This window comes from Myodes glareolus, chromosome 4 (genome assembly GCF_982192425.1).
Source record: "Myodes glareolus chromosome 4, mMyoGla1.1, whole genome shotgun sequence".
In the NCBI taxonomy this organism is placed as follows: Eukaryota; Metazoa; Chordata; class Mammalia; order Rodentia; family Cricetidae; genus Myodes; species Myodes glareolus.
The window spans coordinates 29,680,459-29,694,077 of NC_142029.1; the positions used below are offsets into that span (position 1 = coordinate 29,680,459).

The 13,619-nt window shown below is 42.8% G+C and overlaps 1 protein-coding gene across 3 annotated transcripts in view; it reads right to left on the bottom strand.

Moving 5' to 3' along the window:
* The window catches only part of Mindy2 (MINDY lysine 48 deubiquitinase 2), a 74,113-nt gene extending 67,245 nt beyond the window's left edge, over window positions 1–6,868 (bottom strand). The window contains exon 1 of one of the 3 annotated variants that reach the window (XM_085689318.2): window positions 5,931–6,868. In XM_085689318.2, the coding sequence (XP_085545444.1) occupies window positions 5,931–6,698 (768 nt within the window). In that variant the 5' untranslated portion in view covers window positions 6,699–6,868. The remainder of the gene's footprint in view (window positions 1–5,930) is intronic. The other 2 variants (XM_085689317.2, XM_048424178.3) reach the window with 2 other exon arrangements.
* Between the last annotated feature and the right edge of the window lie 6,751 nt (window positions 6,869–13,619).

The following is a 13,619-nucleotide window of genomic DNA, read 5'->3' on the forward strand; positions in this document are numbered from 1 at the left end:
ACAGATGTTTCTAAGAGCACACCTGTCTTGTTGGAGGACACAGCACTCCTGGTGGCCCTTCTGTCTCAGCTTCTCAAGTGTTGGGATGCCCAGCTCCAACAGTTCTTTAATAGTAGAAACACAATTGAGCTTGTCCAGTCGAGTTATTAAATTACCTACTAGCTGTCACTCGACTTCTTGTCACCTTAGTTGATGACTGTGAAACAAGTGGCAAGATATAATTAATTCAAAGAACAAATTAAGGCTTTGAAATGTTTATCCAAAATAAGTGGATGACTTGAAATATGACTTGGGACTCACAGCAAAGTAAGTTCCTCTTTCATAACAGCATGAACTTCAAAAGAAAAAAGAGAGGAAAGAATGAATAACATATGTTCAGTCAGTAAAATGTCTCTCGGAATCAGATGTGTCCAACCTGGCGCATTATGTTATGACACTGTCATCCACAAAGTTCATACACACACACACACACACACACACACACACACACACACACACTCACACACACAATTTCAGAATGTTTAAAGTAAGTTAATGATTATATTTTAGGGCACATTCATGCTATCCTGAGGTGCATGCAGTCAAACACCTGAAGGTGGAGTGTAGTCCAGTGATAGAGTACTTGCTTAGCATACTAAATTTAGTTCCCCAAAAGAAGTTGCACCCATATTAAATATTCTACAAAGCCTGATTACCTGATAGAAATTTAGTGATTGTGGAAAGACTGGAACATTGTAGGTCCAGAGTCTAATTATAATTTACCCTGGACTGTCTTTAGTCATCTTCATAGCTCACCTCTGTGCCTGGCCTATCATCTTTGGAATGTATTATTGTAGCAGACCACTATCTTCCACTACCCTAAAATCTAAGAAAGTCAGTAGATGGCATCTGAGACCCATAGCTGAGGTTCTTCCGACCTCCCTCACGCCCTCACTTTGCTACAATTCACCAATCTGATGTTTTCACCAATGTATTTGAAATATTCTTTGCTCTGTTACTCTAACAATTTCATGAAACTGTCACCATATCAGTACATGGGATTTGGGGTAACCAAATTTGTGTTCCCAGGACAGGGCCACTCACTTTTGGCTCCAGAATAAATAGTTGCCCAACACTTTTTTGTTTGTTTTGTTTGATCTGATCTTTTCAGACAGGCTCTCTCAATATAGTACAAGCTGACATCAAACTTACCATAAGGTAAGAATTTTTTTAAATGTCATCAGATCCTGAACACAATAAAAACAAAACATTCAAAACAAGCAGTGCATAGTGACCCAGATCTGCAATCCCACTCTCAGGAGGACGACACAGAAGGATCAGAGCCATTCCTAGCACTCACATCTAGGCTCACAACCATATGTAACTCCAGTTCCAAGGACTCTGATCTGGCCCCCGCCAACACCAGGCATACATGTGGTACACATGCATGCATGCATGGAAAACAGCCGATCCCCCTCAAAAAGATACATGGGAGTACCTTATTTTTTTTAAAAAAGTGGAAAATAATGGGGGAACAGTATCAAAGTGGACTTTAAGCCAGGTATGTTGCTGCACACCTGTAATTCTAAAACTCAAATGCAGTGACTAAATAGCAACACCCTGCTTCAAAACAAACCAGAGTAGAAACAAAAAGTTACTATATTCAAAGGCCTAGTTTGTGGGTACCACATGTATTCAAAGATTAAACATCCTTTACCTGGACCTCCATAGGCATGACTGGAAAAGGAAAAGGAAGGCTTTTTCATTGGAGGAATACTATCAGAACCAGGCATCCACCCATGCAGGATCATGCTGTTCGCATCTACTTTGCTTACAATTCCAGAGGCACATAATACTTCTAACTCTTCAGCGAAGCTGGGAAAGAAAGCCCCAGAACTGTTCCTCAAATCTTTATGTAGATAAGGTCCTACCACTGCGTAAAGTTTTAAATTTCTCCTTACCAGGTCTATATTTAAAACAGAGTAGGCAGAGGCTAAGATAAAACCTTTGGCTCACCATCTGTTTTTCCTTTTTTATAAGTGATAAACACACTTGGAAAACCTCAAAAGAGTTTTGTGCTTACTTTAAGAAAAGATAGCATGAAAAAATTAGTGTGACTGCAGTTCTTCTACAGGATTGGTAGGATGGGGCAGAATAAATCAGAAACTAGTGTGAAGGATTTACGAAAAACACATGGGAGAAGAGATGAGATGTCATTGAAACGTAGGGAGACCCCATAGCAAACAGTCACTGTTAGAAAGATGCTCATAGACACAGAACTTCACTTCAAGGTGATAAAATAAGAAATGGCCATCTGAAGTTAAAGTTTCTTTTCTTTCTTTTCTTCCTTCTTTCCTCTCTTTCTCTCTTCCTTCCTGTCTTTTGTTATTGAGACAGAGTTTCCCTGTGTAGCCGTGGTTGTCCTTGAACTCACCCTGTAGACCAGGCTGGCCTCAAACTCAGATATTTGCCGGCCTCTGCCTCCCAAGTGCTGGGATTAAAGGTGTGTGCCACTATCACCTGGTGAAGTTTTTTGCTATTGATTTTTTTTATCCATTTGTCATTATGTTGCTCTGCTTTATTCTTGCTTATTTGTAAGTGCTCTTTATAAACTAAGAAACTAGATGGCTCAGTAGTTAAGAGCACTGACTGCTCTTTCAGAGAACCCAGATTCAATACCACTCATATGGTGCCTCACAACTGTCAGAAATTCCAATTCCAGGAGATCTGGTGCTCCTTTCTGGATTCCTGGGCTCCAGCCATGCATGTAGTGTACAGACACACATTCAGGCAAAACAACCATATATACTAAAGAAGAAATTAGCCCTGGAGTCAGGTGAAGACAATCAAAGCACACTACAAACATGTTTGAAAATGTGATAACGAGGGCTGCAGACGTAGCTCAGCTGACAGGTGCCTGCCTAGCATACATGAAGCCCTGGTTAACGGCAGAACCACATAAATTGGGAGTGGTGGCACATGCTTGTAATTCCAGTACTTGGGAGGTTGAGGAAGGAGAACCGGAAGTTCAAAAATCATCCTCAGGCTATATGGCAAGCTGGAGCCCAATCTGTGATATTTAAGATTCCATCTCAAAAACAAACAAAAATCAAATATTATAATGAAATCCATTAGTTTCTATATAATTAGTATCATGTAAAAAGATGAATATGATCAAAGTATGTTCTTTATACACACACACACACACACACATATATATATAAATGTCATAGTGAAACCCATTATTTTGTACAATATACCGCTAACTACAAAAAGAAACTTGAAAATAAAGAAACCTGAAGCTGGGACAATGGCTCAGTGGAAAAAGTGCAACTGAGTTTGGCTCCCTAGCACCCATGTAGAAACTGCGGTGTCAAACTTCTGTACTCAGCACTAAAAAGTGGTGAAGTAGAACAGGCAAACCCAGGGTTCACTGGCCAGTCAGTATAACTGAAAGAACAAGTTCAACTGAGAGACTCTGTCTCCAAGAAACCAAAACAAAAAATATTAAGAGTCATACAGAAAAACACCTGACCTTCACACACACACACACACACACACACACACACACACACACACACACACGTTCTTAGACATTATAACCCGACAAATACTTCTATGTGTTGTGTATAGTGAATACCCTTTTGTTCTTTTTTTAAACCTCAATTATTATCCATTCATCAAAGAATCTAGAAATCTCTGCTGACTTCCAAAAGGTAAATAACATTTTTGTATTATTAGGAAAACAGTTTTGACCTCTGGAAACCCTGGCTCACCTTGAGAATACTATTTGACATTGTTTCTCTCAACCGTCTCCCTATCAATCATTAATGATGACTGATTTTTTTTTGTTGGCATAAATAGCCTACAGGCAGAAAAAGGACTGAGAACCAACGATTTTCAAAATAATCTTCAAATTCATTAGTATGCATTCTCATTCACAGACTAACTAAACCCATCAAATTTACTTCTTGCTTATGATGCTTTCTTTCCCCTTCTCTACTGCATTTCAGCAAAACTTGGAGGGAATCAATACAAACTATCTCTGATTTTTCTTCAAATGTACCCTTTTGTCCAAAGCTCTTATCTCATTCACTCTTCTGACTTGAATCAGTGTGTCTCATCTCTGAAGCCTTCCCCTGAGAGATCCTATTCCCAGTTACCCAACCCCCTCCTTTTTTTTGGTACTTCCTTAACACATTAGAGGGCTGAATCCACCTCCTTACCATATATTGAGCTACTTGAAGGCCCATGTGCTTTGTACTGTCTTTGCTCTTATAGTGTCTTCTACAAAAGCAGAACACAAATGTCGTTCCACATTTGAGTCTGTCTTTCAGAGTCAATACAAGGTTCAAATATCCAGAAAGTAATCCAGACCATGGTAACTGCTTTTCCCACTCTGAATGTGGGTGGCGGTCCATGAGCTGCGGGTTTGGACTAAATAAAAAGGAGAAATCCAATTGAGCAGGCATTTCTCTCTGCTTCTTGACTAGGATGGAACCAGCTACTTCAGTTCAACTGCCATGTCCTCCCTGACTTAATGGACTGTACTCTCAAACTGTGAGCAAAAATAATCCATACCTTCAGCTGTTTTGTCACAGCAATGAGAAAAGTAACTATGCCAGAAAACTGGTGGTCAGGACTGGAGCCTTTGCTATGACCAACCTGACCATGGAGCTCCTGGACTTTTTGAACTGGTTCGTAGAAAGAATGTGGAAGTTTGGAACTCTGGGATAGAGAAACCCTAGAACATTGTAGGTAGAAGTTAATCAAAATAATCTTCAAATTCATTAGCATGCATACTCATTCACAGACTAACCCAGATGATTGGAACCCAGATGACTCATTCCATCAAGTGCCCCAGATACCCAACATGAAACTGTAACATTTGGTGTTTGGAATTCCTCTCACTATCCATCTCACTTCTTCATAACTGGCTAGTAATATTTAAGTTATTCTTCTTCTAGGAAACATTTTAACTGCAAATGGAGTTATCAATTTTAAAATAAGTGTGGAAATGTATCCTCTCAGCACCCAGAAGCAGAAAGCTTAAATATGACACTTTATTCTGAGGCCTCAATACACCTGTCGTTCCCCTTTAATGCTCCAGTAACTTAGATTTATCATTTCTTATTTTAGTTGTTAAAAGTCTTAGCTTCCTTAGTAGATTCTAATGTATAGTTACTGGTCAGTCCTTTGAAGTAGACCCAAAGAAACAAGGCAAGTAAAAAAAAAATCATACAAAGGCTGAAAATACAGTCTTTGAAAATAAGTAATTTAGGTAAGTGAGGTCAGATCGAAGCTTTCCTTAAGTGAAATTTATATAAAAGGGGCTGGCTGCATCTTCCCTATCTCTGTTTTCATGTATTACACCCAAGAGTGGCAGGCCAGCTTTCTCTAGAAAATAGTATATATATTATCATTAAAACTGGCTTCATGATATCACATTGATAGTAACTCTGAAGATCACTTTTTCCAATTTTGATTGTTTTGCATATGTGATAACGTCAGTAAAAAGGAGTAATATACGGGCAAATAGAGTAAAAATATTCAGAAAGTGTAAGTGTAGGGTCTAGATTCTACCTGTTTACAAGTACACAATCAGTTACAATCTTTAACTGAACGTAACAAAAGGGACCTGAAGCTAGGGGCAATTCTATCTGACACACAGGTGAATAATCATTCAATAAAGAAATCCTGAAATTAATTTCATGTAAGAAGGGGGCTGTCAGAAGTGGTGGTGCATGCCTGTAAACCTAGCAGCACTCCAGAGGCTGAAGCATGAAGATCATGAGTTCGAGGACGGCTTAAGCTACACAGAGAAACCTTGTCTCAAAAAAGGTCTGATGAATGAAGAAACAAGGAAGCCATCAGCTGACAAACAGCCGTTTCCTCACCCCATTTTTGCCCCTCCCCACAAGCTGTAGGAAGTAGAAAGCTGCAGATTGTACCTTCCAGGCCAGAAGCAAAACATTGAGGATGGCCAGCAAAGGGCAGGGTCCGTTCTCATTCTGGGTGATGATGGGCGTGTTCTCCTCTTTCCACTGGATCCATTTGATGTGATACACTGACTGTCCGGGAAAGCGTTCTTTGGAGGCCGCTAGCACCTGCGCCGGGTCCTCCTCCTCCTCTTTGCACAGAGGTGCAGCCCTGGGCGGCCCCGCCGCGCCCTCCTCCACGTCTTCGGGGACCCTGGTCTCCGCTCCCTCCTCACTATTGAACTCAGAGCTACTGGGGAAAGAATGCAGGTTGGAGAAAGACTCCAGGGAGTCCAGGCTGGGCGAGTCCCCAGGGGGGCTCGGCTCGCTGCAGCTGCTGCTCAGGGCGCCGGCGCTGCTGGGCTCCTCGGCCGCCTGCTCCACCCGGCAGGTGCCCGCGTCGCCCACTGGTCCCGACCCTCGGCCCTCCGCGGCCTCGGCCAGCTCCGGGGAGGCTGTCACCTTGTGCTGCCCTCTCGGAGGCGCCTCCGAGGCGGCGGGGCTCCGCGACAAGCTGTCCTTCAAGTCCGAGCCCGCGCTGCAGCCGAGCTGTGACGGGGACGTCGGGTCCTCGGGGCTGCTCCGCGCGGCCGCCGCCCCCTGCCCGCCGCTCTCCACCGCGCGTCCTGCGAGACCATCCTCAGCCTCGCGCCCGCCGTGCCGTCGCCCTTCCGGCGGCGACTCTCGTCCCGCCGCCACCCCGGGATCCAGAGGCTGCGGGCTGTCAGGGCCGCTCTCCATGCCCGGCCGCCCGCCCCTGGGTCCTATAGACAGCGCGGCCGGCTCTCCTCAGTCAGCGCCTCCGACGCCATGACAGCCGCTCAGTGGCAGCTCCAGCGCCCTAGCGCGGCCTCGGTCAGGCACGTCACCGGAGAGGGCGGCGGGAGCGCGCGCGATCGCGCGCCCGCCCGTCCGCCCGAGCGGAGCGTGCCTTCGCGTGACTGCGCTCGGTGAGGCGCGGGGACCCACACCGAGAGCACTTCTCCCCCGAGGCCACGCCCCTCCCGCGCGTTCCAGCCAAGGAAAGCAGAGCGAGCCTAGGGGCGTGGCTTTGGGCGTGGCCAAAGGCGCGGCTCGGGCAGCCGCAAGGCCAGTAAGAAAATAGCCTCTGTGTGGGGCCGGAAGTTGAACTCCGGGGCACGCCCGCTGCGCGCGGTTACTTTGAAGGCAGTGGCCAAGGCTGGAGCGAGTGTGGTCCAGCTTTGGGCTTGTGCCTGGTGAACCCCAACAGTGGCAGTAGCGCTGGAAGGGAGCCATTCTCTGAAGGGCTCCGAAGAGCCGTTTCTTTAGCTTTTAATATCGGAAATTGGAAGCATTTCTTAGGAAATGCAGAGTTTTAAAGGCGGAGATCTGTGGGAGGCTTTTGGAAGACCGCTGCACGGGGGCAGCTCTCCCTGGGTTTTGGCTGAGAATCGTCGTGCTCCCCACTAGCTACTGGTGTGCCTTGCCGAGACTTCAGTGCGGTTGTGGATATTGGCCTACGCCCCAGGAGAGATGGTAAATTTGGGCCAATAATAATAAATTAGTTTGCGTTTGAAGTAAGCCAAGTCTTTGCGGTTCTGTTCACTTGGCTCCTCTTTGCACGGAGTGGGAAGCGCCTGCTCCAGAAAAAGTGACTTTTTCTAATTAGAATTGACTTACCATGAAGCCCTGATGTCTGCAAAGAGGCCAGAGTTGCCTGCACAATTTTTTTTTTTTTGGCAAGAGTGGATACAGATCTTCTGACCTGTTTCCGAAAAGGATTTCAAAGTTGTCTAGGCTCAGAGGATATAAAAACGAAGACAGGTCTTCCTTCAGGGTCAGACATAGAAATACCTGGTACATCTGTCTCTACTGGTTAGCGAGGTGGACAAGCTAAATGCTTTGCTTTGCTTTGCTCATTCACATTTTAGCATCAAGTGTGTTTCTGAGTACTGTGTTTTACACTGAACGCGTCATTGTTATCTTCTCAGGAATAGCGGTATTTCTCTCCTGGCCGTCCCTTCTGTTTCTCTCTCCTCTTCCTCCTTCAGCTCTCCCTTCCCTCCCTTCCTTTCTTTTCTTTCCTGCCGCTCCTTTCTTTTTTTCAATGCGGGGAATCAATCACTTTGTTTTATTTTATTATTTGTTTTTTCTTTGTTTTTTGGGGGGGAGTGTTTTTGTTTTTGAGACAGAGTCACAATATGTAGCCCTGGTTGGCTTGGAATTCCCAGACATATAATGCAAATAGTCTTTTTGTAGTCCCTGTCCAATTAAAGGTTAAAGCTGACTTTGGAGTTGGAGTGTGGCTCTCTCCTTCTCTAAACCCAAGCATGCTTGTTAAAGTAAAATCCAAAATATCCAAAATCTGTCTCATGTCAGAAGAACCACCTGATATGGACAGGAGAACAACCAAAATTAAGGGACTATTTTATTGCCACTAATCTCATAATCCTTTGGTTTTATTTTGATTCTTTAAGGCTTTTCTTAAAGTATAAATATTATCTCAAATTTATAAGATTAACATATACATTTTAAACTTTTTGTCATGATAGTAATGCTCTTATAAAGTACTAATTCCTTTTCCTTCCCTCCCTCCTTCTCTCTCTCTTTCTTTATTCTTTTTTTCTTTCTCTTTCTTTTGAGAAAGTGCTGTCTGTGTAGCACAGACTAAGCTTGAGCTCACGTTCATCCTACCCCAGCCTCCCACCGGGTTTCTTCTTATTTTATGCGCTGACATTGCACTAGTTAGTATTTCTTTGTGTTTGTTGTGCTGTGTACTCGGTAACTACAGTCAGTACAGAAATTTACGTTCTTCAGTTATGGGAAATGGATTATTTCTTTAATAATTCCTAACTTTTCTTGATTTTACAGTCTTTATCAATTTGTTCTTTATAGCTTTAGTTTTCAAATATTCCTTCTAGTTCCTTTTTATTTTATCAGCATACTTTTATTTTAGAATATTGATAATTTTATATTATCATTTGATGTCTTTTTTTAAAAGATTCATTAATTTTTATTGTATGCGAATGAAGGGTTTGCTTACATGTGTACCTGGTGCCTGCAGAGGTTAGAAGAAGGTCTTAGATTCCCAGAATTGGAGTTACAGACAGTTGTGAACCATCATGTGGGTGCTAGGAACCAAGTCTGGATCTTCTGCAAGAGCAGCGAGTGCTCTTAGCAGCTGAGCCATCATCTCTCCAGTCCCACCTTTGTATTTTCCAAAGCGTATTGAAACAGATGCATCAGTAACATGTACTTAGTAGTTTTAGGGATTGAGACATAAGGGAAAGAGATAGAGAACAAGTGTTACTTTGGGGAATAAGATATTGATAAGGGCTGGGGAGATGGCTTAGCTAGTGCTTTACAAGCACGAGGACTGGATTTGGGTCCCCAGCATCCACATAAAAGCTAAGTGCAGTGGTACATACCTGAAATCTCAGCAGTGGAGGGACAGAGACAGACAGACCTAAGGGTTCCCTGACCCGTCTAGTGAACTTCAGGTTCAATGAAAGATACCCTCTCAAATACAGAGGGTAGAGTGTGGTGGTGCACGCCTTTGGTCCCAGCACACAGGCGGTAGAGGCATCTCTGTCGTTTGAGTCCAGCCAGACCTACATAGCAAGTTTCAGGCCCACCAGAGCAAACAGTGAGACTCTGTTTCAAACAAAAAAACCAGACAAACCCACAACAAAGCAAGAACAACAGCAACAACAAAAACCAAAAACCACAAAACCCAAACCAGGTGGGAAGTGATTGAGGAAGGAGTGATTGACCTCTCACTTCTACACAATCTTCAAAGGCAAGCACACTAATACACACATACACAAACACATACTATCTCCACATACTGAGACATTTTGACATGAAATCATTGCAGAGAATATGTCACAATATTAAATAACTAGTAGTAAACAACAAATATTGTAAAAAATTAGAGGAAAGAAACCCATGTGAGATAATAATTAAAACTATAGGCTGAGTATTGCCTTAGAACTGAGATACAAAATATATATCTCTTAAATATCAATATTATTATTATTATTATTAATTATTGTTTTGTTAGTGTTTTGGATTGTCTTTGACCACGGTCTTTTTATTTAGCTCAACTACCCTGGTACAGTACTAATTCCAAAGTTCAGACTGGTCTCTAGCTTGGTCCAGTCTTCCTGTCTTACAAGTGCTGGAATTACAGATGTGAACCACCACATCTGGCTAAACTATATTTTGTTTGTTTTGTGCTGCTAAGAATTGAAGCCAGGGCCTCCTGTTTGCTAAGCATGAGCTATACAACTAAGCTGTATCCTGGCCTTGATTATTTCATTCTGTTTTGTTCTAGGGTAGCCCAAGTTAGCTCATACTCTTCCTCAGTCTCCCAGGTGTTGGGATTACAAGCATGGGCCATCACTCTTGGCCCTAGTCTATTAAAACCATGTTTATTTTAAAGCTACATCACAAGTTTTCTAGCTATCATATCAGAAAACTTGGCATCATCTTTGACTTTCACCCTAGATATGCATTATTTTCTCTGTCAAGTCTTACTTGGTATTATGTGCCCTTTATTTTGTTCCTTCTCTCTGTGGCCACCCCTAGTCCTTATCCCTTTACAAGTACTGTATAATAGCACTATTCCAGTTACTTTCTGGCCTATGATCTTTTCTTCCTCACAGCCTATACATGCCTATAAAAACTCTAATTCGTAAGTCTTTGCTTTTATGAGGATGACATACTACGAATACATAAATTGGTGGTTCTTGTATTATTCAGGGTTCTCTAAAGGAGCAGAACTGATAGAATGTATGCATATTAAAAAGGGATTAACTAGAGTCGCATATGACTGAAAGGGGTTGGGTGGTCCAATACTGTCTGTCTACAAGCCGGAGAGGCTGAGAACCTGATAGCTCCTCAATCAGTGAAGCCATCTTCCTTAGCAGTCCCAGTCTGGTGCTGGTGCTGAAGAGCTGCAGAGGTCCTGGAGAGTCCCTGGTCTTCAGTCCACACTGGAGCTTGTCAGCGAACAATGGCAATAGTAACAGAGAAAAACACATTCATCAGCAGGAAATGCAGGCAGGCAACCAGTGCCGCTGCTTCCTTAGATCTCCTTGTATCTGGGCCACCCACCTGACAGGTGCCACCCACTGTGTGGAGGAGGGTCTTCGAAGTTAATTCTTCCAGGAAATGCTCTCACACACTTCCATGTCTCTTAGTTTGTCCCAGACCCAATCAAATTGACAATCAAGATTAACCATCACAGTTATCATAGTTAGCTGCATCGAAATGAGTACAGGGCTCCACCTCATTTAGTTTTCAGTTCAACATATGTGAGTTAAAATCCAGGCTTTTCATGTAACTCAGTGGTCCTGGCTTTGGCCCTCAGCTGCTTGCAGACACTCCAGCTTCCTGCAAAGTACATCCCCAAACTCGATTACTTCCTTTCGCCCCCATGAGGAGCCCTGCACCTGTTCAGAAACAAATTCAGTGCTGTGATAATCGACCAGGTGCTGCCTCTGCACCATGCTGCTTTAGCAGATGCTCCTCTGTCCTGGTGATGTGAAAGGATGGAGAGAAACAACCTTTGCCCCCCTTTATTGTAGCCCTCACATGCTGTAATAGTGAAACAGTTCCTCTATTGCACTCATATAGTCTTATCAAAAATGGAACCTACATGTGTACCTGAATGCTATAGATTGTACTAGGAATGAATCCAAGGAGTATATTCCATCACTTCCAAATACTCCCTAGTATATGACTTGTTCCTCTAGTCCAGTTTATTATTGGGTCGAGTTTAATTGTGCCTGCTTCCTTCTTTCCACAGGACGTCTCTCAAGAAAAAAAAAGTTCTACTAAGGGTTGGATGTATATAGCCTATTGGTAAAGTGTGTAATTAGCATGCATGAGGCTAAGGCTTTAATTCCAAAATGAAAACAATTAACAAAATCCTGTCTTGCCAACCTACTATTTTTACCAAATAACTCTCAATTCTGGTACAATTCTCAAAGTATGTATTTTTTGATTGACAATGCCAACATCGCCTGGAAACATCACATGAATGTATCGATCAGGAATGAGAATGAATGTATCGATCAGTGGTAGAGTGCTGACCTGTTGTAGGCAAGGCTCCAGATTGTGCATGTCTTGTGGTGGAAGAGGGCCATTTTCTGGTCTTATTTAGAAATGTGATGTTTAAGAAATCCTCCATGTGATTCAAATACACTGTAAAGTTTGATCACTGGGCCTGAGGATGTAGCTCAGTAGAGTGCTTCCTAGTACACATGAAGGCTTGAATCCCATCCCCAGGAAAGCGTCAATTGGGTGTGGTGGTCTGCTCTCTAAAACGTAGGAGGTGGAAGTAGGAGGATCAGGAGTGGAAGGTCATCCTCTGCTTTATAGTAAGTTGTTGAACTACTTAGGTTACGTGAGATCCTGTCTCAAAGCAACCAAACACGGTGATCTCCACTACACCAGGAATGAGGCCGGCCAGGGATACATTAGACCCCATTTTCAAACAAAAACAACAAAAAACCAAATATAGGACATGGTAGTGTCTGCCTGTAATCCTAGCACTTGGGAAGTATTTTTGTGATTCTGTCTCTGTTTCAAAAAGAAAACAGACCAAACCAATTAAAAACAAATAAACAAAAAACCAGATATGAAACAACTTGGTCTTTTAGTTTTTAGCGATTCTTCATTATGTTTGCTTAGAAGAGTGGTTGTCACACTTCAGTCCTATTAATTCCGAAGAATCAAATGAATCAAAATTCTGTTCAGGTGTGTTTCTGGACTCCACCCCTGGAATTCTGGTCCAGCAGAATTGGAGAAAGGTCCAGGAACTTGCAGCTCTTGACAAGCAAGCAAAGTGATTCTCCTGTAGGAACTGTCCTGACCTGTGATAGGTCTGGAGCACTATCAGATGGGAAGCACCCTTATTGTTGAGGCGTGTAATATGAGTTGTTAAGATTGCTATAGTCGGAGCTAGAGAGATGGCTCAGTGCTTAAGAGCATGTACTGCTCTGTCAAAGGACTTAGGTTCAGTTAATATCACCCACGTGGCAGTTGAAAACCATCTGTAATTCTAGTTCCAGGGGATTTTCAGACACCAGGCATATGTGTTGTGCACATACATACATGCAGGCAAAACACTCATACACATAAAATCAAAACATGCAAACAAACAAAATCACCTTTAAAAAGATGCATATAGTAATAATTATGCTACATTTGTTTCATAATTACATGAGACATCTCCTTAATTAATTATAACATTGTTATTTGGGGGGCACAGAAGAGAACGCTAAGCATGGAAGCAGGCTAATGTACCAGAAAGTATGACGAACAGAGCCCACAGACCTGGTTAGAACCTGCTCCATCTGTTCACTCATTTTCTAAGTTTGGGTAGGTCAATTTACTTAACTTTAATTGTTACTCTTTGTAAAAGCAAATGAGAGAGTAGGGGGAGAAGGAGGAAAAAAATGGTGAGGGAAAGATGGGTAGACCTTGAGAATGTAGCTCAGTTGATAGCATACAGGAAGCCTGGATTTGAACCCAGGTGGAGTGGTGTGTGCCTATAACCCCAGTACCTGGAAAGTGAGACCAGAGAATTAGAAATTTAAAGTAATTCTCAGCTACTTAATTTGAGGTCAGCCTAGACTAAACATATGACCCTGTCAGAAAAATAAAAAAGCCCAATTTTTTAAAAAAGGAACA